The 23,659-nt window shown below is 36.3% G+C and overlaps 4 protein-coding genes across 6 annotated transcripts; 2 read left to right on the top strand and 2 right to left on the bottom strand.

Moving 5' to 3' along the window:
- The first annotated feature begins 244 nt into the window (after positions 1-244).
- On the top strand, positions 245-6,316 carry si:dkey-66a8.7 (PI-PLC X domain-containing protein 1). The gene is made up of 6 exons (XM_049479099.1): positions 245-766; positions 1,521-1,657; positions 1,957-2,085; positions 2,215-2,370; positions 3,931-4,111; positions 4,650-6,316. Exons 1-6 carry the CDS (start codon positions 667-669, stop codon positions 4,904-4,906), a joined length of 960 nt encoding a protein of 319 aa, XP_049335056.1. The 5' UTR covers positions 245-666; the 3' UTR covers positions 4,907-6,316.
- Positions 6,179-12,863, bottom strand: gtpbp6 (GTP binding protein 6 (putative)). The gene is made up of 10 exons (XM_007249087.4): positions 12,164-12,863; positions 10,712-10,849; positions 10,535-10,605; positions 9,771-9,901; positions 9,559-9,629; positions 9,311-9,469; positions 7,991-8,199; positions 7,475-7,623; positions 7,236-7,388; positions 6,179-6,512 (listed from the first exon to the last, which is right to left on the bottom strand). The coding sequence occupies exons 1-10, from the start codon at positions 12,612-12,614 to the stop codon at positions 6,386-6,388; spliced, it is 1,659 nt and encodes a 552-aa protein (XP_007249149.3). The 5' UTR covers positions 12,615-12,863; the 3' UTR covers positions 6,179-6,385.
- An 857-nt stretch (positions 12,864-13,720) lies between these two features.
- Positions 13,721-17,830, top strand: nit2 (nitrilase family, member 2). The gene is made up of 10 exons (XM_007249083.3): positions 13,721-13,882; positions 14,091-14,209; positions 14,696-14,816; positions 14,931-15,019; positions 15,510-15,603; positions 15,693-15,767; positions 16,012-16,090; positions 16,298-16,396; positions 16,514-16,569; positions 17,291-17,830. Exons 1-10 carry the CDS (start codon positions 13,855-13,857, stop codon positions 17,383-17,385), a joined length of 855 nt encoding a protein of 284 aa, XP_007249145.3. The 5' UTR covers positions 13,721-13,854; the 3' UTR covers positions 17,386-17,830.
- Positions 17,831-17,900: 70 nt separating this feature from the next.
- Positions 17,901-22,709, bottom strand: LOC103034364 (ICOS ligand-like). 3 transcript variants are annotated; one of them, XR_007439086.1, is made up of 5 exons: positions 22,170-22,709; positions 21,736-22,068; positions 19,734-20,539; positions 18,546-18,683; positions 17,901-18,365 (listed from the first exon to the last, which is right to left on the bottom strand). XR_007439086.1 is itself a non-coding variant. In XM_049479101.1 (5 exons), the coding sequence occupies exons 1-5, from the start codon at positions 22,228-22,230 to the stop codon at positions 18,289-18,291; spliced, it is 807 nt and encodes a 268-aa protein (XP_049335058.1). In that variant the 5' UTR covers positions 22,231-22,704; the 3' UTR covers positions 17,901-18,288. The 3 variants fall into 3 exon arrangements, 2 of the variants coding, with proteins under 2 accessions (XP_049335058.1, XP_049335057.1); XM_049479101.1 differs by having other exon boundaries at positions 18,546-18,596; positions 19,734-20,018; positions 22,170-22,704; XM_049479100.1 differs by having other exon boundaries at positions 19,734-20,018; positions 22,170-22,698.
- Between the last annotated feature and the right edge of the window lie 950 nt (positions 22,710-23,659).

Here is a 23,659-nt window from a genome sequence, read left to right on the forward strand (position 1 = left end):
AAGGCTTTCAAAGCGACAGGTGTGACACTAATAATACTTCACCGCATGTGTGTATAGTCTGTGTCTATATCAATCACTAATAATATGACAAGTGCTTATTTCTATTAAATTCTTAAATTGTTTTTTAATAAAATTTCCTGATACTTCATGACACTTTTACATATTTTTGCATGTTTCACATGTGTCGCATGCTGGAATAACTTTTTTTTTTTTTTTTTTTTTTTTGCATTATCACCTGTGAACATGTGACACCATGTGACTCACAATTGTACCTGGTGAGAGTGTAGGAGTAGTCTGGTTACTGCAAGTCTGACTGCATGCCTTCAGGCTGCAGATCCACAAACACACAGAATCAGGAAGTTCCTCTATGTGTCTGTTTACAAGGCGTGTTTCAGTTTTAGTGTTTTTGAGGAGTTCCTGTATCTGCAGTTCTTCTTTGAGCATTACTTAAAATATTTGAGTTTCCAAGTCATACAAATGGGACATGTATGGACTTGAATTCACTCCTGTGTTATCTTACTTCACCTTTAACTGATTCAGACTTCAACTTCAGAGACAGGCAGGACTTCACCAGGCTTTCACCAGTAGTTTGCGGTTTCACACCAAACTAGTCCTTTAGTCCTTAATTTTTTTTTAAATAAAAGATTATTTAATCAGAAATAGTCTATGGCACCTGTTTCAAAAAGTGACACAACCAATGAGGACTGGATGTCCACTCTACCTGAAGAACTGTGGGATCTTCCTCTGACCAGTCTGGCCATACCAGGTAAGACATCTGACTCTTCATTTCTCACGCAGTGTCTTAGAAACTGTGGTCATCCTGCTAATCAAGACCAGAGCTGCAAACCTGTGCTATAGGTTACACAGTCAGTGGAGCACAGCTAACTCATCTTTTTGCACATAGTAAAAGCTCATTTAGGTATACAAATACTTCTGAATTAATACAAACAATACAAGTAAAATATAAAATATACAAATAATATAGAAATGTCATTTTAATTTAAAAAATCCCTAAGATATATATTTTTGTTATTAAAATAAAGAAATAAAGAAAGACATTATGTAATGTGTGTAATTTCCATATGATGAATGTTGACATATATATTGTACATAGATAAACCATTCATGTCACACAGTAATCTGGTATTACCAATATATCAGGTTTACAGGACAAGGTAAACATCATTCTCAACTTTCACTTTCTTGATTTGGAAGTCAGTGTAAAAAGAAGGTTTTTCCCCTGACTTTGGATGAGTGTTGAGTGGTTGTGTGTAAATGGTGTAAAACGCGATTGTAACTTGACATGTACTTGAGTGTCTAGAAAGGCACTATATAAGTGTACAAATATATACATTCATAATAAATAAATAAATAAATACATATATAAAATAACATAGGGCAAGTGATTAAAACTGATTTTTAGACTCGTGTTACTAATACAATTTATATATAAATATGTATTGATGTAAATGTGATCATATTTAACTGTCTAATCAGCAGTCTGGCTTTAACCCTCACAGGTAGTCATGATGCAATGAGCTACTGTCTGGACATCACTTCTCCACTGGTCCGTTCAGAGTCCAGCACCCTGAAGATGCTGGATAGAGCTTTCTACTGTTTTACTCGACCACTCATTTATAAATGGGCCACTACACAGGCATGAGCACACCTGGCTGAACATCTGTTTTAAGGAAACACAAGTGTCACAATAACTACCCATAGGAAGTACAAATTAAAGCTCTCCAAGCTGTGGTGGTACACTTTCTGTAGATGTCTTCTACGCACCTGTTATTATCCATGTAAATCATAATCGAAAAAAATTTAACTGATATAAAATGAAATTAATCTGCTGTACAGCAGTTCTTAATTCATAGTTACTTTTAACATAGTTTTTAAAGTACTGTACATCACCACATAAACATTTTCAATTTGTTTTCAATTTAAACAACATAACAGGTCAGAGACATCCTGGAGCAGCTTGAGGCAGGCATTCGTTACTTTGACTTACGGATTGCCCACAAACAGAATGACTCTTCAGACGATCTGTACTTCACTCATGTCATTTACACCCAAGTCACTGTTGTGGTCAGTCTCTGTGTATCTTCTTAATGTTATATACTTTACTACACATTATTTTATGCATGTATTTATTTCTACAGGCCATATCTGCACATGCACTGTGTATAATATTCTAATATAATTGTGTTTCTGTAGGAAACTCTACAGGCTGTCGCTGCATGGCTCTCAGATCACCCTAAGGAAATAGTCATCCTGGCCTGTAGTCATTTTGAAGGCATAAGTGAACAACGTCATGAGGAATTTATTTTTTCCTTAAAGAAAACCTTTGGCTCGAAACTTTGCCCTCGTAATGTAAGTAAAAATAAAGTTTTTGAATATAAGATCATTAGTAAACATCTAGTGTCACATTTTTTGATAAAGAGGTATTTAAGATGAAAAAAAAAAATGTGCAAGATGATCAAGCTGATTAAGACAGCTTAACCAGATGAGCTCTTGACCAGCATAGGGTATGGTGGTTTACTTTGAGCATAAGCAAGTTAAGCAACCATATAGCTTGACCATGTCGTTCAATCATCATTAGCAGTATTAATAAAGACACTGCACTGGCAGACTCGCCAGCCTATGTTGCTATGTTACCAGTATAGGATGACCAGCTTCCCAAGCTCCTTAGCCATCAAATTCCAGCTTAGACCATCTGAAACTAACTATCAGCAAAAGCTGGTGTTGAGCTGCATTTTTTCATAAGAGTAATAACTGTTTACAACAAGCCTGCAGTACAAACACAATGTAGCCAGCTAGCAATAGCGTTTTAAACATACCACACCAACAAATCCACACAGGTTTAGATTTAGGTCCTCTACCTTTAAGATATGTCATTTTTCAATTTTATGTAAAGTTTCTGAACCATAGACATTTCTCTAAAGGACCCTATGGCCCTGTTGTAGGCATGTTTATAATAGGTACCACCATGGTTACATGTTTAATTTTTTGCCAAACTGTCCCTTGAAACAAAGGTAGAAAAAAAACTTTTTTTAAGTTGAAGTATCATTAGCTATTTATCGTCAGAAGGAAAATATGGTGACACCTCTGTTCCTTAGTGTCGCATAACGTGCCTTATGTACCAGTCAGGTTGTACGGGGCAGTAAAGCCACAGTATTAGCATTAGCCACTAACCATGCTAAGTGCTAGCTCTTTCACTGTTCAGAAGAGAGAATATCGGACTGTAGTCTGCATATATATCGTGTTAAAACATTCTACATGTGACGAACCGCTAGCTAATATCACCTTTGTTTTGGGGAACACTCAGGGTTCCTAAGTGTAGCGCTAGCGGCTAGCCGCTAATGCTGCTGCACACAGCCTTAGTGGAAATCTGGAAATCTAAGCTTACTGTAAATAAATGGAAGTGCTTTACACACCCAAATAAACAGTTTTCAGGAGAGAAATCTGTGTAGATTAACATCCAGTGCTTTACTTAGCTTAGCTTTACACGATTAGTTACCGCACCACCACTACCCAACGGTGAAACCTGCTGAATAAGATGGAAAACATGGCCACGCCCTTGTTCCTTACTAGTGTCGCCTTATAATAATGCACCTTATAATCCGGAAAATATGAAAATAGACCAGAAAATAGACGTTCATTGATCATGTGTGTTGAATACTTATCTCATTTCTTAACATACGTTATTTTATTCTTTTTAATTTTCCTATTAGACCAACTGGGTTGGGGGATGGATTATTACAGTATACACTAATGAAAAAATTGGTAATAAACACTGTCTTTGTTCATTTGTATATTTTAAAACATTTTACAAAAATATGGATAGAAAAAATAAATATGCTAAATCCAGGGTACACATATGCACAGGGTTTGTCATTTAATTAATTTACTTTGTATTGCTTGCGTCTCCAGGCCAGTATAACCTTACGTGGCTTGTGGTCATCAGGCTATCAGGTGATACTTTCGTATGATGACCAGGCAGCAGCACGGCATAAGGTGCTGTGGAACGGAATCCCTTATTGGTGGGCAAACAAAGCCAGTGCTGATGAACTGATCCAGTATCTTGAATGGCAGAAAGAACATGGCCGTCCAGGTGAGGGGAATCTGTGGGTTATAACTGAGTATCTTTGCTTAACTTGAAACAATTGAGGCAATTATAAGAAAATATTAAACGGAAATGCCAAAAGTCATGCGGTACGTATACTGATCATGAAATATTAATTGTGAGATGTTATCTTGTTAGATAGCTGGCCAGTGTGCTCATAGCAAGGCGATTTGAATGATCAAATGCAAAGTGAGGCCTGATACTGGGTGCCAGATGGAAGGTTTATTCCATTTCCAAGTTGTGGGAAAACAAAAAAATAGTTACGACTTAAATGTCTTCTTCGGCTCTGTAGTTTATGTTGATTCAGGCGAGTGAGATTATTTTTATGCCAGTTGCTTTCCAACAAGTGCTGAACACTGAAAAACATTTTCCACATCCTGTTGATAAGTAAATGCATATGTGCTTAAAATTAAATTAACAGTTTTGTGAGAATTAATACCATTTCTAATCACATTTTAAATAATAATAATAATTTAATTTGATTTTAATTATCTGCTTCTTTTCACATTTTCCACAATATACACAGGTGGCTTCTTTGTAGCAGGCCTGAACTTAACTGCAGAACGATGCTTCATTGCCTGCAACCCACAAATGTCCCTGCAGACCCTGACAAAGAAAAACTGGGATTGTGTAAGGAGATGGCTGGAGGAACAGACCCCTGGAACAGACACTTCAAGCTTAAACATCATTGCAGGAGACTTTGTTTGCCTTGTTCCGTTTTGTTCGATTGTAATCACACTTAACAAAAAACTGCTCAAACAAAGCACACCCCAGGGTTCATGACCTCTCTCCAAAGGAATGGAGTTTGTCTCATGCTGACTTTCTTATATAAAGGTTAGGAATCAGTTTGAGCACTCTTAAATACGCTAGAATGCTGAAGGTACTGAAAGCTTTCTATATGGAGCAATGCATCTGCATCATCTTACCATCGTCTTACTTGTGTTAGAAAATAAGTAAAAAACATTGTCTACAGCATTCAAACATTTTAAACAGTTTGAAACAGTCCAGCCAAAGGTTACCGTGCAATAACAGACTTGAACACTATATGTATGTGAAAAAGTATGTGGAGGGGTGGAGAAATGACAAATAAAAACTGACATTTACTATAGATGAATAAAATAAACACGTAAAAAAGGAAAAATTGATACATAAAACATAAGGAATTTTTATCTTATGAAGAAAAAAATAATTAGCTCAATAAATTAATACAACTATTTAAAATGAATAAAAAATAATTTATATAAAATAAAAAAACAAACAAAAAAAAGAATAATATTTCAATGTTTCAGTTTCAAATCAGTAAAACAGCTCACCAAAACCTCAACCTGTCCAAATATTGGACAATAATTGATTAACTTTACAGGCCCTCACTCATTTTCATTTATTTAACTAAACTGAGTTTTATATTCTTATATTATTATATTAATATATTCAGCCTCGCGCTGAATTCAGCTCCGCGCTGCCGGAGAGAGCACCCGCGCGCGCGCCAGAGAGAGAGAGAGAGACAGAGAGAGCGCAGCGCAGCGCGGCGAATTTTGCTTACCCTAGACTATATATAGTATTAAAATTAAACCCCTTAAAATCAAGAGGGCTTCGCGACCCATCGTGGATCTTTGGCGACCCATAGGTTGGGTCGCGACCCATAGGTTGGGAACCACTGATTTAGAGCATTTATTTACAGAAAATTAGAAATGGCTGAAATAATAAAAATATGCAGAGATTTCAGACCTCAAATAATGCAAAAAAAAAAAAACAAGTTCATATTCATAAAGTTTTAAGATCAGAAATCAAAATTTGGTGGAATAACCCTGTTTTTAAAGCACAGTTTTAATGCATCTTGGCATGTTCTCCTCCACCAGCTTTACACACTGCTTTAATATAACATTGTGCCACTTTGATGCAATAATTTAAGTAGGTAAGTTTGGTTTGACGGCTTGTGATCATCCATCTTCCTCTTGATTATATTCCAGACGTTTTCAACTGGTTAAAATCAAAGAAACTCATTATTTTAAAGTGGTCTCATTTTTTTCAGCGCTGTATATATTGAGAAAAAGGTGAAGGGTAGGATAAAGGTTGCTTTATTGTTTACATACTTTGGTACAAACTTTCCATTTTGTTTACTTGTACTTACAATCATTTTTACACTGAAAACCTAATATATTTGCATAATTAAATAAATATTTTTCCAGCTCATGATCTCAGAGAGTAATTGACTTCAAAAATAGAAACAATTATTCTGGCTCCGAGACAAGCCTGCTGTTACTAAGTGACCTGGAACAGCTTCCTGTAGCGGCCATATGCAGCAGCACTGATGATCACCTTGACATTGGCAGTACAGTCATCTCCCACATCACACACCTCCTGGATCGTGGCTTCTTTATACAGCCAACTACACAAAAAACACACATACATAAAAACATTAAAATACTATATGTTATATGATATTGTATAGGTGAGCAAATAAATTGGTGTGACATGATAAATTGCTCCTTTTTGTTTGATAGTCACTGTAAAATTGTGACTTTCACCACACACAGTATGTGTCACAACAGTTAGTGTTTCTGGGGTTTGGACACAAAACAACAAGATAGTGTGTTGCATCGTATCGTCTGAGACAAGAGTCTCACACAAGAACATTGAACAATACACAAAACCACAAACCAGGTTAGAGCTGATTAAGTTGCTTGGCATATTAGCTTGGGGTGAGGGGGTTAACTTCTTGTCAGAAAAAATACATTAACCCTTTAACAGCCGTTATAACCGCATTGTAGATCTTTTTAGTGATCAAACTGCTGTATTAAAATCTCAACAGGGTATTAGACCATATTTTAAAAAACTCCTTTTTTTTCTGTTTTGTAATAACTTTATTTTAGTTTATGTTAAATCAAATAATGGGATTGTTATGGAATGCTAATTTGACAGTGTAACACCACTTTTGTTTACTGACTCTCTACGATTGGTCACAAAATACCTTTTAAATATGTTTCATGCACTATGCAGTTGTACTGTAGAAATACATACGAATACTTAATAGGTTCTAATAAAAACATATATTCATGCAGTTTATCATAACAACAAACTGGCACGTCAGCGTTCCTTCTTTGTCACTTACCCTAACTGTGGGCTGTTGAGCTGAACCTTCAGAGTGATGGTTTGTTTCCCAGTTGACTTTACAACAGCTTCTTCAACTCTCTGCTTTAGCGCCTCCAATCCCATCTCCTTCAGTGCTGATATAGGCACAGCCTCAGGCTCAGACGACACATAACTAAGAAATCATTAAATAAATAAAAAAATAAATAAAAAACACATGAAGCTAATTGCTAATTTCACTATAACCTAAATAGTACCTACCTTTCAAAAAGGTCTATTTTATTGTGCACCTCTATGATGGAGTTCATGAGTTTTTCTGGGATCTGAAGGTTCTTCAGAACGTTCAGCACATTCACTTTTTGATTCACGGTCTCTGGGTGACTAATGTCCCTCACATGAACAATGAGATCCTGAACAAGGAGAAATTATACTGGTTAGGATATATTAGAAAGCATCACATTGATCATTTGTATAACCTTTTCAGAGACCAAATTCACAAAAGTGTACTTCATACTTTAAAATGTTTAGCATAGTATGTTTTTCAAATATATTCTTAAATCACTTTTATTACCTCTATAAAGAAAAAACAATTGTTACTCTTAAAAATGTCCTTTTTTGTTTCTGTAAATATTTTCTTAACCTTATGATGACGTCACACTGGTGTTAGACTGTTGTGAGTTCACAAGTTATACCTCTAAATGCATTATTTTAGCAAACTCTTATTAAAATTCAGATTAAGAAAAGCTTTTTGCAGCCCCAGATACTGTGTGTACGTACGGAGTGTGCCACATCCTCCAATGTTGCCGAAAAGGAGTCTATGAGCTGATGAGGCAGCTGGGAAAGGAAACCAATTGTATCCACATACAGTACAGTCATGTGACTGGGCAGCTGTCCTCCGTGCACCGTCACATCCAGAGTGGCAAACAGCTGATCTTTTGGTTGGAGTCCAGAATCACCTGTCAAAGCTTTAATTAGTGTGGTCTTCCCTAAGGAAACGAACAAACAGACAAAAAAAAAAGGTTACCTTGATTATTGCCAGATCGTTGGTGGGCCTGGCTCAAAATAGGCAACTTTACTTATTGACTTGCTGACTAAGTTGATGACAAACTTTGCTGAAAATCTTTATGGATAAGAGATAACATTACCATTTGTTTTGGCTAATGTGTGTTTATGTATTTATTTGAAATGTGATGCTGTAATCAGAAGCAGTGTATAGATAGAGCTTTAAGCGTCTTTGAGTCCTTGATACAGCGCTATGTAATTAATTATTATTATAAACTGTTAGTGGTATTAATGCTGACGCAGCATTGCCGAGTAGCAGCGCTTAGCCTGCTGGACCATTCAGAGCCAGAATGCATTTACTGATACTTGGAAGAAAGCTATTTTTATTTGTTTTATATGTGTAAATGTTTAACAGGAGCATCATTAGCAGTGTACCAGCTCCTAGCCTCCCAACATCGCTATCAAGTTGTTACCGTGTCCTGGCTATCAGACTCGCCCAACATCGTTACTGTGCCTAGACAACAACCACTAACATTCCAGCATTGCCCAGGATCACTCTCGCAACGTTAGCCTCACAACCTCGCCAGCTTTCAGTTCCTCCTGTTATCAGCACCCTGCGTCAGGATGGTGTGTATAAGTCAGTGATCATCAGGCCCCTTCATATCTTAAAACTTATAAATATATGTTCAACATCTTTAGGCTCTGAGAGCAAAACTTGAGTTATTTAACAGGCAGGGTGTATAAAACGTAATAGATGACCTATTTTACGCCCCAGAAAGTTCAATAGCTATTCCCTATTGTTGGAATTTCATTGATTTTTCTATGCTGCCAATGGTGCCAATTTTCATTCGATTCAAAACTGTAATCTACATACTATAAATATCTGACTAACAGTTTTTTATTTAACACAATTTGCTGTAATTTTTTGTACAACTATAGACAATACGAATATAATTGCACTATGAATACTTTCTTAAAATGCCTTAAACTGACATAGCTGAATTACTGTATTTATATAGATGCATTATAATGTTTCACTTCACTTTCACAAATCTAATATTACCTGGCTGAGTCATCCTCAATTTAGTAACTCACCACAGTTTGTGTAGCCCATAACAGAGACAACTGGAAAGTCTTTATGCTTGCGATGGGAGCGGAGCAGGTGCCTCTTCTTCCTCAGTCGCTGAAGGGCTGAGCGAATCTTCAGCTCACGCTCCTTCAGAAGTCTCTGCTGAACCTCATACAGAGTTTCCCCTGCACACAAAACAATCAAATATGACCCTAATTTCAACACACAGAAATGGCAGGCAGGTCTACTGACACACTGATGCACAGGCTCTTACCTGAACCCATGATGTACCTTGAACCTCCGCCTTGCTGGTCCAGGTTTGCAACTTCATTCTTTAGTCGTGACCTTGATCCAAATAAGAAGATATAATAATTTTTTAAAATATAATTTATATATATATTTTATAATATCAATAATCTTTACATATATATCGAATTACACCGAAATGCTAGACACACAAAAAAAGCAAATGCAAAACAAACTTACTTGAGCAGAGGAATCTCAGCCAGAGAGATCTGCAGTTTGGCCTCTTTTGTTCTGGCATTGCGGCGGAAAATGTGCAGGACCAGCGAGTATCGGTCAAAAACCTTCACTCCCCAGGCCTCCTGCATATCTTTCTTAAATAAAAAACATCACAGCAAAAAACATCATGCATCATCACATTTAGGTCTTTCAGTTTTACACAGTTTTTTAAAAGACGTACCGTAAACTTATCAAGTCTGTTCTTGAACTGAACTGCAATAGAAATCTAAACAATATTCAGGATTGGGCTCAAGTTGTTGAATAATTTTTAATTGTATGTCCTTTTATTAATCTAACCTTCTAGTATATTCCTTAGCCATCTACAAAAAAACACATACAATGATGGTAACAGGATACACAGTTACGATTCCCAATCTTCTATTGAAAATACTTTCCATGACTTTCATACATGACAACATGCATACAATGTGTGTATTAAAAATCTCTCAGGACAAATTGTTAATGCATGTACTATTCAACACACAGTACTATAATATGCTATCTCAGTGACTCAGTAGCTTACCTTTTCTGGATATCATCAACATTTCCAGGACATTTCTAGCTATTTTAATTTCTTAGTTGTTTCCATAACTGAAAGAACTTTGTCTACATTTCCAAATTCCTTAATCCTGTGCCATATTAATATTAAATTTGACCACCCACTCACAGCCTAAATAACTTAGAATTATGTAAGATATATAATACTAGTAAAAAAAAAAGGAACTCACCTCAGACATTGGTGACAACTGCTCAACATTCATAAAAACAGCCGTAACACCAGCCGTTTTTCTGATTTTCTCTGCAACCAAATGCATCAGAAATGAAAAGGGAAAATTTTACTGTTCTATTTTTTCAGTCAGAAGAATATATTACATTTGATTAGACAAGGAAAATATTATGAAGACCTGTGAGAAGCTGGAAATTCCCCTTGCCGAAAATTCTCTTCTTTTCTGGTGTTTTGGTAGAGAGGATGATTTTGTCCACAACGCTCCAGTTCTGTAAGGTGTTCACCAGTCCAATGGCTTCATCCATTTGGAGTTTAGCTTCAAGATAACACAACACACGTCTTGCACCCTTTTGCATGGCATACACTTATATATTTGTGATTCTGAAGCTCAGAGTTAGAGCAAACTGCACAAAATCTAAGTGGTCCAAGCTAACTAAAACCAGTGTTACCAAGTATCTCTAATATAGGGTGGATTAAGGATAATTGGGACGTTCAAATAGTTAAGGTTTACAATTTAGGGGTAGGCATTATGGCTCTAAAATAATATTACAATATTTCAGGGTGTTTTTGCAAAAACAATATTCTTGGCAATATGACAAAATGTTTGATTTTTTTTTAATACAACTCAATAAAAGAAAAACAAAACAAATGTTTCAGTTTTATATGGTGCACTTTTTTTTTTACACTTGTCTTACCAAGACTTATATATAATAATGTGATGCAATAAAAAAAATATTTAGTGCATATGCAGACATAAACAATTATACAAAAAAACTAAAATGTTCTAGGTAAATAGCAAAACAATGTAAATAGCAAAACTTTAACAACAAAATACCACAATTATTATGTAAAAACAAATTTATCGCATAAAAAATGCACACCCCTAACAACATACCCCTAGTACAAGGTTTATTTTCTTGTGTGAAGGGAAAAAACTAAATATCTGTTTAGCTGAGCCCTCGCTGTGAAGCTTTACAAAACAAAAATACCATCTTTAGTATTACAGAAATTGTTTATTTGTTTGGCTACTTTGTTCTGTTAATGGCAAGAAAGCTCTAAAACATTACAAAAGTGAATACATATTTTGTAAATATTTTATTATATATATTTTAATGGGACAACACTGAAGATATGACACTGTGATACAATACAAAATATTCAATGTACAGCTTATATGACAGTGTACATTTACAGTGCCCTCAAAATAACTCAATACCATTAATATCTAAACCACTAGAAACAAAAGTGAGTACACCCCTAAGTGAAAATGGCCAAACTGTGCCCAAAGTGTCAAAAAGCACTGCTTTAACTCTCTAGTGTATGGAGGTCACTTGTGCTTCATATGTTGCCACTGGAGTGCTCTTCCACTCCTCCATGATGACATCTTGGAGCTGGTGGAGGTTGAAGACCTGGCACTCCTCTACCTTCTGTTTGAGGATGCCCCACAGATGCTTAACAGTGTTTAAGTCTGGAGACATGCTTGGCCAGGCAGTCTCTGTGGTCCGTATTCAAATGGTACACTGACTACTTTACATTGTATCAAAGTGTCATACCTTCATTCTTGTACCATAATGCATACAGTATGTATAAGGGATACAGAAGTGAGGATAGATATAGATTTGCTGCTTACCTGTGGTCAGGTACTGCTTCTTTTGTCCCCATTTCACATCAGGGTGTACGATAAAGACCCTGTGGTCCTCTTCTCCTATACCTGTGGGAACCTGCTGCTGAAACAACTCTTCTACCTCTGTGTCTCCAATAAAATCCTCTTCATTCTCTCCCTCAACTTCATCCACATATTCATCACCTGAGCTGTGATTTTTACTCTTGAACTGAGAGAGAGTCAGAGAGAAAGCCCTGCTCTGCAGATAGGACTGCAGTGAGTGTAAATTCCTGTATGCAGTCTTCAGACTCTGAGCAGGGCAGGGTAACAGTGGGTTTAATAATGTAAAAGGGTGCTTTGTCTGAATAGAGATAAACCTTTGTTCATTATGATTTGTCCATAATAAACATCTCCTCCCAGCCAGCCTGCACACCACCAGCACATGCCTGAACATAAGGCTGCTTCTCCTGGGATCCATAACTTCTACACTGTCAGAGTTTCACACTTCAGTACTGTTTAACATGTTACACAGGGTAAACAGAGGGGCAGTGAAAGCAGCAGCAGCAGCTTACCATTACTGTCTCAAGTACAGCAGATGCTGGTGAAGGAGAAAGGGGAGCTGAGCTGGTTTTATAAACGATCTTTCCTCTGTTTTTGTCTCTTCATGCCAAGTGTTCAGACTTCTTCACTGCAGTAAGACGTATATTAAACGGCGTGGGGTTGTAGTCAGCGCCGTCTATTGGTCATCCACATCCCCGGTACATTAACATGTTTTACAACAGCGGTCAGGTATGTTTCTCCTCAACAATATATAATAATTTATCAGCCATGTGCTAATATAAAAAAAAAAAATATGCAAAAATGTTTAATACAGATCCAGGTAATTCAATTTCAGAGTCATTTTTACATTACAACTGCTTTTGAATATGAATTAAATAAACCGAATAAAAAAAATCCAAGCTGCTAAAATTTAAATTTGTTACATTATTTTTTTTTCGTTTTATTTATTATTTTATTACCATACTAATATTTTACACGAACATGTTTTTTTCTACAGAATGTATGAAACTCTTATCTTATATATTTGTACTGAATAGAGCTTAATAACCTAAAAAGCATAATAAATTAATAAATATAGTAATAATAATAATAATAAGGTTGTTTTAAGGTTGTTTTTTTACAGCATCAACCTGAAAAAAATTCAACAACAAAAAATATTAAACATATTATAATATTAAAAATGACTCAACCAGCTTTGAAAATGTTGAAAAAAAAAAGATTTTTGATTGTTTAATTTTAAAATGATAAGTTTGATTGTTTTAATTTGTTTTTCATGTTTCTTTAAGACCTCAGACTATATAGAAGCAAATTTTCCAAGCTTAATCACTTTTTAATTGTAATAATTGTTTCATGACAGGGTGAGCAATATTAGCTAAAATGGGCTTTTGATGAAAACGTGGTTACCCTAGTTTGTTTTGCCCATACAAAGCAGGAGCACTGTAGGAAGATTTGGTTTAAAACTGATTTTTTTCTGTAAGAAGCCGAGTGGAGGCAGAAGGACTTTTATATTGAAATTAGTAGAGTGAGCGGCCATGGTTGGACACACCGCCGTGTTGTGGTTGGATCAGATCACAGACTTCACAGAAACACTGTAGGTTAACTACAGTTCTGTGTGGTGGATGAGCTGTTTAGGGGAAAGCTGAGAGAGGCACATATCAATGTCTGGTGTTTCAAAGGCAATGTCGAGTGAGTGAATACTTTATTTTTTTTTTTAGTTTTTATAATGGAAATGTGAAATGTGCAACTGTGTCAATGCTGCTTGTTCAGTATTTTTTTTGCAAAAAAAAAAGCTAGTTATCCAGCTAAATTCCAAAATGTGCCTAAATTTAATAACTAGTCCCTCTTTCTCTCTTATTTGACTTTTCTATGTTTTGTTGACCCACATGTCTCACAGAGTTCAGGCTGGCTGTGGTGCAGCTGGCTGTCACTAAGGTAAAGTCTGATAACCTGCAGCGGGCCTGTAGTCTGGTGAAGGAGGCAGCTGGCCAGGGGGCAAAGGTTGTGGTCCTGCCTGTGAGTATGGTTTAGTAATGAAGCTTTTTATAGTTTTATATTTAATTTGTTGTAAACTTTCATTAACTACCTCTGTCAGCAGTCTAGTGGGATTCCACTGATCACTTTGCTTAATTTGTAAGACATTAAATAATTCATTGACAAAAAATAATGCACCTAAATTCTGCAAAAATTGGCTTGCAGTTACGTCTCGGGCAGAAACGTAAATGATTACAGTCATGAACTCTATCTGGATGGGATTAGTTTCTCAGGAGGACGCAATGCATACGCAATGCAAAACTGAAGATACATTTCCACAGAAATGACAGATATAAAAGTCCCTGATTCATTTTGCAGGTGGTTATCCCAAATTAAAGTAAAAAATAAAAAGCAACAAAAAATGTATCCAGTATATGTTTTTTCCCCCTCTTCTAGAGTAAATTGGAATATGCAGTGGGCCTTTAGCTGCATTGCACTGAATATATTTCTTTGCTTATGGTTTTGTAGGAATGCTTCAACTCCCCATATGGAACAGGTTTCTTTGCAGAGTATGCAGAGAAGATCCCAGGAGAATCAACACAGGCCTTGTCAGAGGCAGCCAAGGAGAGTGCGGTCTTTCTAGTAGGGGGTGAGACTCCAAATACTAATTTTAGATTAATGCATTGTTTTTCAGAGATTGTTTTATATTTGTATTTTGTTTTATGTTATTAATGTGAATGTGTGTTTTTGGGGGTGTTTTCAGGATCTATTCCAGAGGAAGATGGTGGAAAGCTTTTTAACACGTGCTCAGTTTTTGGTCCTGATGGTAAGATACTGGTCAAACACAGGAAGGTTAGTGGTTGTTAGTGTGTTGCAAACATCTAAAGTCTGTAATCTGAAAAGTAATTTTTCATTTTGCAACTGCTATTGCATACAGATTCCTCTTAAGGTATAATAGCAGATTAAGTTAGCATGCTGTAGCATGATGGCGCTAGCCAACACTAGTCTGGATCACTTTACCTATAGCAAATACTCACTGCCTTAATATCCTAGCTGCATGCAGACCACTGAATATGAATATGAGCACTTCATTGTTGAAAATAATTAAAATGCAATACTTATTATTGTTTTACACCATCTCAGGTCATAGAGCTTTTTAAAAGTATGCCAAGGTGGCAGTATACTGTTTGGCTATTGGTGTAATTAACTGGCAACCTTGGGTGTGTTAATAGGTGTTATAGTGTGTTAATTTATTTAATAATTTTTAATCAGTGTTATAATTGGAATAAAAATGCCACATTTAAAAACGTATTATTGTGTCATCTTTACTTTTTGCCTTCAGATCCATCTCTTTGACATTGATGTACCAGGAAAAATACGCTTCCAGGAGTCTGAGACATTAAGTCCAGGGTGCAGCTTATCCATGTTTGAAACGCGTGAGTTTGCATTTCAACTGGTTCTTCATTGTTAAATTTCTGTAGCTCAGATTTAAGGTTATTCCACTGTGTTCCATTTTTTTTCACAGCATTCTGTAAAGTTGGAGTGGGGATTTGTTATGACATGCGCTTTGCAGAGCTTGCACAGATTTATGCAAGGAAAGGTAAGTCATGTTAAAGGTGTTGCACAGCTATTACAGTGTAGTTATAGTTGGGTGAGGTGATGGTGAAATGTTCTGTATGAGTTTATTTATCCATTTATTTTTTATTTTATGCTGTGAACGTGATAAAAGTGTGAATATAAAAAAAATAGATTATTTGAAAAGTGGTAAAACTGAACAAATTTGTGGGAGTGATTATGACGAGCTGAAATTTGTCATAGAATTCATAAACGTCTGCTGTATGTAGGTTGTCAGCTGTTGGTGTATCCTGGTGCCTTCAATATGACCACAGGTCCAGCACACTGGGAGCTGCTTCAGAGGGCGCGGTTAGCACTTATCTTCTTGAACTAAAACCAAGATTCAGCTAGAGATCAATATTTCTTACCCTAAATGTAGTTAAATGTAGTCAGTACGTGCTTGTTTAGATTTGCACTGCAGATATAAAGCTACTAAAGCTAACAAGATAATAAAAAATCATAAGCAGCATTCATTTCTTTAAATAATGTCATATTCTGTGTGCTTTGTTCCTGTAGGGCAGTGGATAACCAGGTGTATGTGGCCACCGCTTCACCAGCAAGAGACGAGACTGCCAGCTATGTGGCCTGGGGTCACAGCACTGTAGTTAACCCTTGGTCAGTCTTGGATGTCTGTTAGCCAAAGCAGCTTAAACACTGACAGAGGTCATCATCCACAGCAGCAGTGTGGGTTGGAATAAGTTACTAAAGTGAATGTGTTTTTTGCTCACACAGGGGTGAGGTGATCACTAAAGCAGGGTCAGAAGAATCTGTGGTTTATGCAGATATTGGTAAGTTTTATAAGTCCAAGTTAAACTACTTAAAACTAAAATGTGAGTCCAAATAATTAGCTACCTCCACAGAATTATCTTCTGTATCTCTTAATGCAACTTTTTGACTTTATTGCAAATTGATTGTATTGTCAGAGGCAATGCTTGGGTCATATAAAACATTGACAATCATTAAAAAGCGTAAAAATTAGGCATGTAAGATGTCCGATATTACATATCTGCCGATGCCAATGACATATAAACACTGATAGAGAAAGACTAGACACCCAGGTATAACATTAAAACTAATAAAAAAAAAAGGGATTTTAAATTAGCACACCCAGTGTTGACCAATTGTAGTAGTGTAGCCAGCGTTTTCCAGCAGCAAGCATCAGTTTGAAATATTGCCCATATCTGATATATCTGAAGAATTGTCCAATGCTGATGATTCTTAAAAAAAAAAAAAAATTATTAGCCAACACCAGTGTAATTCAAATATCATTGTGCATTCCTAAAAAATATATATATAATTTAGATAGAAAGCGATTTCAATTTGAATAAATTAATATTATTAAGCTAAAGATGTGTTTATGTAGAAAAATATTCTATTTTTGGATGGGTAAACTTAACCCAGGAACGTTCTTACTGTTCCTTAAAGTTGAATGTAACAAGAGGGTTAGGCTATTACTTAATTGTATTGAATTAATTTATTTATATATTATTCTCTTTCTGCCCCTTACAGACCTGCAGTACTTGTCTGATGTGCGTCAGCAGATTCCAATCACAACACAAAGACGTAACGACATATACAGTGTTAGCGCTGTTAACGAGGGCTGAATTGGAGTCGAGAAGCAATTCTGTAGCTTACATGAAGATAATACAGCTAAGAACAGAGGCACTGTCTACTTGATTTGTTACGTCAGACTGTCGAAGGGGCACAGGTTTAGCCCTATCACAAAACACCTAAATCTCAGTGCAGTGGAGAGTTGATCATTTTATTTAAAGTATTTGTTAAATTTAAAATGCAGAAATGTTGATATTTTACTGTTGTTTACGCATCAAATGTGGATTTATGGTGAGATGTCGTTCACATTGAAAATCATGGATCATTTTTGTACACAACCTGTATAATGAAATCTGTATTTAAAGTATACTGTGAGGACTTGAAATTTGCTTTACAAGTATCAATAGGAGGTTTAATTTGTTATCCAAAGAATGCTTTTCAAAAAAATCACTGAAGACAATTTTTTACAGAATAAATGTGAAAAGACTGGAAAAATGAGATGGAAATCTTTATTTCACTTTAAACTGATGTATTCACACAGTTTTAAGTCATAACCTGTCTGTAATCAGTACTAAAATTTATTTTTCTCTCACTTAATACAGTTTTTGTAATTTTTAACTTAAACTGATTCTGCCAGATTCAAATATTATGATAAATGGACAAATTGAAGTGCTCCAAAGTGCTTTTGTCCCATTTTCCTGGAAAGGAAGTAGCTATTTTGTGGTGTTTTTTGTGAGACAGTCACAATATGCTTTAATATTATATTTGTTGAGTTAATGAATACAGTCCAGCAGTGCAGTAGTGGTGTGTGGCCAGTCATCATGTCTGAAAAAAGGAACAAGAAACTATGTTATGTAAAGTCGATTCATCACTTTGCTAATCCAGTGTGACAATATTAAGTACCAGGACAACACTTTCAACAGCTGACAGCTGAGAGCTGGTTATCATATACCAGATTAGTCTATGTTAAGTTGCCCGTCCATGGCGTCCATGTCCAGCATGATCATTTCTGTTTCCTCACAGACTGAATCATCTGAAAAGCAGAAACAGTACTGAGCATAAGTTAGAAACCCCTAATTCAATCAGAACGGGTGTTATGCACCATTATGCTTTGCATTTAATTCCAAGACTAGGCTTAATCCATGTCCAGAACATCCCCCCTACATGGAGCTCTAGTTTAATTTACATTAAAATGTAGAAGAGATTATCTTACCTTCACGTTCTCTTCTTCTGTCTCTGTCCCATTTCTTCTGGTAACACAGAGCTATTAAGACCAGCACAGTCACTATCACACAAAGAATGACGCTGAGAATCCATACGAATCCATGTGAGTGAATGGACCCAACGTCATCTATCCATAAACAACATAATGGGAGTCATGCTCAAGTAATCTTCTGACATGCAATTATCTCCATTACAGACTGCAAAAGCTTTTATAATGTAAAGTGCAGAAATGCCTAATTTAGTTCTAGATCTCCTTGGCATGTCATACTGATATAGGAATGTTAGTCATATTCCAGGTAAATATATAGGATACTTATTTATTAAACTTTATAATATTTATTATACGTGTTTGCCAACATGATTATAGCACTAGGCAATTTACACTACCGTTTTTGTATAGGTTTCCTCCATATTGTTTTTTTTTTTTAATTATTCCACATGTGCCAAGGTAACCACAGTAACCACCCAAACAAATAAATGTGGCCAAAACTCGCCAGTTCCCATAGGAAAGCATTGAAACTTAATTTTTTGAAGAAACTTCTCTACAGGTCACATTTTTTAAACTACAACCACCAGTTGGGCACCATCATAGAACTAATAACATACCTTATGCTTTATGAACCAATCCAATTTGTTTTTTTTTATTCATTGTACATTTTCCCCCTATAGAAATGAATGGTTTAGGGAATGTCTGAGAACATTTTTTGAAACCCGACATTTCAGTCAAAAGTTTGTGGACACGACTGTATTAGCCAAATACATTTCTATTCTATCATCCAAAAGGTTGTAAACACCTGCTTTTACCCAAATGTATTGGCATTCCCCCATTTAGTCAAAGGTTTTTGAACTCGCAACAGTTCTGTCATTCCATCAATTAGCCACTTTTCTGCATTTCAACATTTAGCCACAAGCTTTAAGGACACAGCTTTATTAACCAAATGTATTTGCAATCCACCATCTAGCAACGTCTTAGCAACCAACATTACAGGTATATCACATATCAACACTTCTGGACTACAAACACACTCTCAGTTTCTGCAGGAACTGCAATATTTAGTTGGAATTACTTGGTTCTCTATATAGCTTCTTGAATTAATTGCTTCAGAAATTCCAAAAATCTTCATAGAATTTGCCTTATCTGTTTGCATTGCAGTAAATTGGGATTATTATTACTCACAGCTGATTGTGGTCAGAGTTTCATTCAGCAGGTGGTTTTCTATGGCACAGGATACGGTGGTGTCTCGTGGAATGGCAGTATAAAGGATGCTGGTGACGTTGTAGAGTTTAGAATGGGGAAGAGTGCTTGTATGTGTACTGACTGTGTCCGCTGGGGGATGCTGAGTGTGGTTGATATACCAGTGAACTGCAGGTTCAGGAAAACCGCCCTGAGACTGGCAAACCAATCGAGTTGCTTCTCCCTCTTTCCCACCCGTTCTCATCAACACAGGTGGAGTAAAATGAGCTGGGAAAGAATTTAAAAATGACAATGCTGTTAAACTAATGCTTTGAAACATTGGAAGTGACTGTTCTCCTAACCCCCTTGAAACACTGTTTTAACTCAATAGTTCTGAGCACTGGTAAAGAACATAGACAAGTATACTATACACTAGTGCATTTAAAAAACAATTAGAATATCATTGAAAAGTTATTTTGTTTGAATTATTCAGTTCAAAATATAAAACTCATATATAGATGTACATACAGAGTGATCTATTTTAAGCATTTATTTTATTTATTGCTGATTATTATGGCTTACAGCCAATAAAACCCCAAAATACAGTGTCTCAGAAAACATATTACATAAGAACAATTAGTACTCTTGGTAGTGTGGGTAGTGTGCCAAGTCCTGCTGGAAAATGAAATCCCCATCTCCATAAAAGTTTTCAGCATGACATTGACTTTGGACATGATAAAACACAGAGGTGTTGGTCCACTATCAAGTCCAAAGTCAGTGCAGTTTCTCAGTAGTGCTCAGGGGGACGTCTGTGAAAAAAATTTTCACACTTTCACTCAGTGATAAACTCTTGCATCCAGACTGCAACTGTAAAAACAGGAGGACGAGTGATTTTTTCGGCTTTTTCAATCACTTGACATCGCGTTCAGTAGCTCCTCTATTTTCACTCGCTGTTGCTTTTACGTGGATCTCCGTGGAAACACACACCCAAAGTGTAATTACATGCGTGGCAGCAGCTAGCAAAAAGCTATTTTAATAAACACAAGGTGGCGAAACTAAGAGATGTGCGTCTGGACGGGACTAAAATTAGCAGAGGACCACGGAGTTCTGTGAAAAACAGTAGGTAATTCAGCCTCAAATATTCTCAGAGGACGTCTAAGAAAAACACATACATGGTTGCTCGGGACGAGAATAAATCACAGAGGACCCCCCATTAAAAGAGAAAATTACCCCAGGACCCCCTGAGAAACTAATCCTATCCAGATAGGGCTTTATATCACAAGATTATACACAAATTTGACTTGTTTATGCAGTTTTACCAAGTCTTGGGAGCGTTTTTTATTTGCCAGCTTTACCATTTACAAGTTAAATAGCGCAGTCTCTGATGTGTCAAGCTAAGAGTGGCAATGAGAGTGGGTCTACTTTTCTTATTAAGGGTCATTCAAACATTTTAGGCTTTTTTAAGCTTTAAGTTTTTGTTAGGTTAAAATGCCAAGTAATTATTATTATGCTTTAGTATAGGGTTTCCTACGGCTTTGGGTATTAATCTTATTATCAAGTAGCTCTGTCATTCCTCAGTCAATATATGAAAACTAAGCTACAAAAAGACTGTTGTGCATTAACTGTTTGTGTGATGTCAAAAAAACCAACACATTTGCATATATCAGCAAGCAACTTTTTCCATCCCCCCATTCATGCTGAAGTATTAAGAAATGTTTTAGCCTGGACTGCTTTTTAAATAAAGCACAATAAAAGGGAGCCAGAGCAATGGTATATTGCTAAATGGCCATGTAAAGTATAAATTGTGTTTGGTGTGCATCAGACAATTTATTATATGTTAAGTATCTCTTAAAATATATGTGTATATAGCTAGAAATGTTTAGCATAAATAAACATATATATATATATATATATATATATATATATATATATATATATATATATATATATATATATATATATATATATGCATAATATTTAATATGTGATACATGATAATTCTTACCTGCAACACTCAGGCAGACAGTGCATATTGAAGCATTAGCTCCACGGTCCAGACGCTTTAAATATAGACTGTAATTCTGGGCATCTGGAAAACGGATGTCACTTAACTTCAACGTGAAATTTCCAGTTTGTGCCAGAGAGGACACTGTGCTCCTGCCATTGAAGTCCACTTCGAGTCTTTCCTCATGTCCCCCTCTCCACACAGCTTTGTAGACCACCTCAGAGCCTCTTTTCCATTCAAATGAAATGTTTAAAGAGCTCAAATCCTCTGGTCCATTATAAAGACAGGGAATAGAGACAGATTCCCCCAACATTCCAACTACACATGTTTTAGCTATATGGAAAAAGAGTTACATGAACAGAACTGTAAATTAAAATACACAGTGCCAGTGTTGTTTGTAACCAAAGGGTGTGTACATGGATTATTCAACCTACCTTGACATGTATAAAAACATAAAAAGTTCAGCAGCAATGTCCTAAACCATGTTTTCCTCATTTCCAGTTGGGGATTAGCTCATATAGCACATCACACAGTTTGCAATTATGTTGTCAAAAGAAAAAAAGCAATGAAAAAAAAGAAAAAGCTGTCTGAGAAGATTTAAGAAGATCTGTTCAAACCTGCTGAGCGTGCTGCTTTCCCACAAGCACACCCTTCAACAACATAATGCAACAGAAATAATGTTCAAACTAGCTCCCAGTAGTGTGCTGTCCTTTAGCTCCCATCCAGAGTGTTCCTCCTTTCACACAGCTTTGCAAGCTTTCACAGGCCTAGCAGCTCACATCATTTGGTTATCGGTTGTAAAACTTCTACATGAGCCTTTCTTCTTCCTGCATTTGTAAACTGATAAACATAAACCATGCACATGTGGGTGTAGCCCTACTGCTCACACAGGCCCAACAGGAAAGGCTCATTTTGCAGCCTCAGACATTTGCATGCAGGAAGTTAAGTCTGGACTATAGATAACGTGTCTAATAGTTGCTAGAAGAAACAAAAAAAATCAACATAGCACAAAAAGTAAAGAGATTTTTATTTGGTGGATTATTTGTTTGCTTCTTGGCAATACATCTTATATCTTTGTAAAGCATGTTAAGTTTTCTTTTAAATGATGCCATATTTGTAAGGAACATGCATTTGTGGGATGAGCAGCAGAGCTAAGTATGTGGATTGCACCCATAGATTTTTTGCCAAATCCTCTCTGCCATTGCCAAACAGCGTATTGTTTCATTTACATATTTGGTGTTTAACGAACTTCTTGGGACGCCCACCCCTCGGCCTGTCTTTCCAGTCTTAAATTTGAAGATACTACTAGGGCTCACGCCAAATAATGTCGCAACTTGGTTTTGCAGAACACCAACTTAAAGTTGCCCAACCACCATTCTCTGAGTAGTCCAGCTGGGGAGATTGCTGATTCAAATCCCGTTTATGTAGCTTGCCTTCAGCTTCTGGACCCCCGAGAGAGCACAATTGTCCTTTATGGCAATCTCTTCCCACCTCACTCCAAAGGCGTCTGTGAGCTGATATATCAGAACCGAGTCGCTGTGCTTTCCTCCGAGTGCGCTGTGATGCTATTCAGCAATGCTGCATCACCAACAGTTTGAAAAGAGGAGGTGGCTGAATTCACATGTGTTGGAGGAGGCATGTGCTAGTCTTCACCCTCCTGGTGTTGAGGCATCACTAGTGACAGAGAGAGTCCTAATGAATGGGTTAGGTAATTGGCATGGTAAATTGGGGGGAAAAAATAGGACAAAAAAAGTAATAATAATAAAAAGTTTCCCTAATGCCTGAGTCCTATCCAGATTAGTCAAGTGTACTAGAAACTCAAAACAAGTATTAATATAAACAGAAAAATAAGCTGTTTGGCAATTTTTTAATGGGCAAAACCCACATACTCAGCTCTGCTGCTCATCCCACAAACACATCTACC

Source organism: Astyanax mexicanus, chromosome 5 (genome assembly GCF_023375975.1).
Source record: "Astyanax mexicanus isolate ESR-SI-001 chromosome 5, AstMex3_surface, whole genome shotgun sequence".
In the NCBI taxonomy this organism is placed as follows: Eukaryota; Metazoa; Chordata; class Actinopteri; order Characiformes; family Acestrorhamphidae; genus Astyanax; species Astyanax mexicanus.

Coding starts and splice junctions, on each gene's coding strand:
- si:dkey-66a8.7 (XM_049479099.1), top strand. CDS start 667: ATGGCACCTGTTTCAAAAAGTGACACAACCAATGAGGACTGGATGTCC. Junction 2,371..3,930: donor CGAAACTTTGCCCTCGTAAT/GTAAGTAAAAAT, acceptor TTGCGTCTCCAG/GCCAGTATAACCTTACGTGG. Junction 4,112..4,649: donor GAAAGAACATGGCCGTCCAG/GTGAGGGGAATC, acceptor CAATATACACAG/GTGGCTTCTTTGTAGCAGGC.
- gtpbp6 (XM_007249087.4), bottom strand. CDS start 12,614: ATGGATCCCAGGAGAAGCAGCCTTATGTTCAGGCATGTGCTGGTGGTG. Junction 9,470..9,558: donor AAGGTACATCATGGGTTCAG/GTAAGAGCCTGT, acceptor TTTTGTGTGCAG/GGGAAACTCTGTATGAGGTT. Junction 7,389..7,474: donor AAAATAGACCTTTTTGAAAG/GTAGGTACTATT, acceptor ATGATTTCTTAG/TTATGTGTCGTCTGAGCCTG.
- nit2 (XM_007249083.3), top strand. CDS start 13,855: ATGTCTGGTGTTTCAAAGGCAATGTCGA. Junction 14,210..14,695: donor CAAAGGTTGTGGTCCTGCCT/GTGAGTATGGTT, acceptor ATGGTTTTGTAG/GAATGCTTCAACTCCCCATA. Junction 14,817..14,930: donor TGCGGTCTTTCTAGTAGGGG/GTGAGACTCCAA, acceptor GGGTGTTTTCAG/GATCTATTCCAGAGGAAGAT.
- LOC103034364 (XM_049479100.1), bottom strand. CDS start 22,230: ATGAGGAAAACATGGTTTAGGACATTGCTGCTGAACTTTTTATGTTTT. Junction 20,019..21,735: donor TGTCTGCCTGAGTGTTGCAG/GTAAGAATTATC, acceptor ATTCTTTCCCAG/CTCATTTTACTCCACCTGTG. Junction 18,684..19,733: donor AACTCTGACCACAATCAGCT/GTGAGTAATAAT, acceptor GTTTATGGATAG/ATGACGTTGGGTCCATTCAC.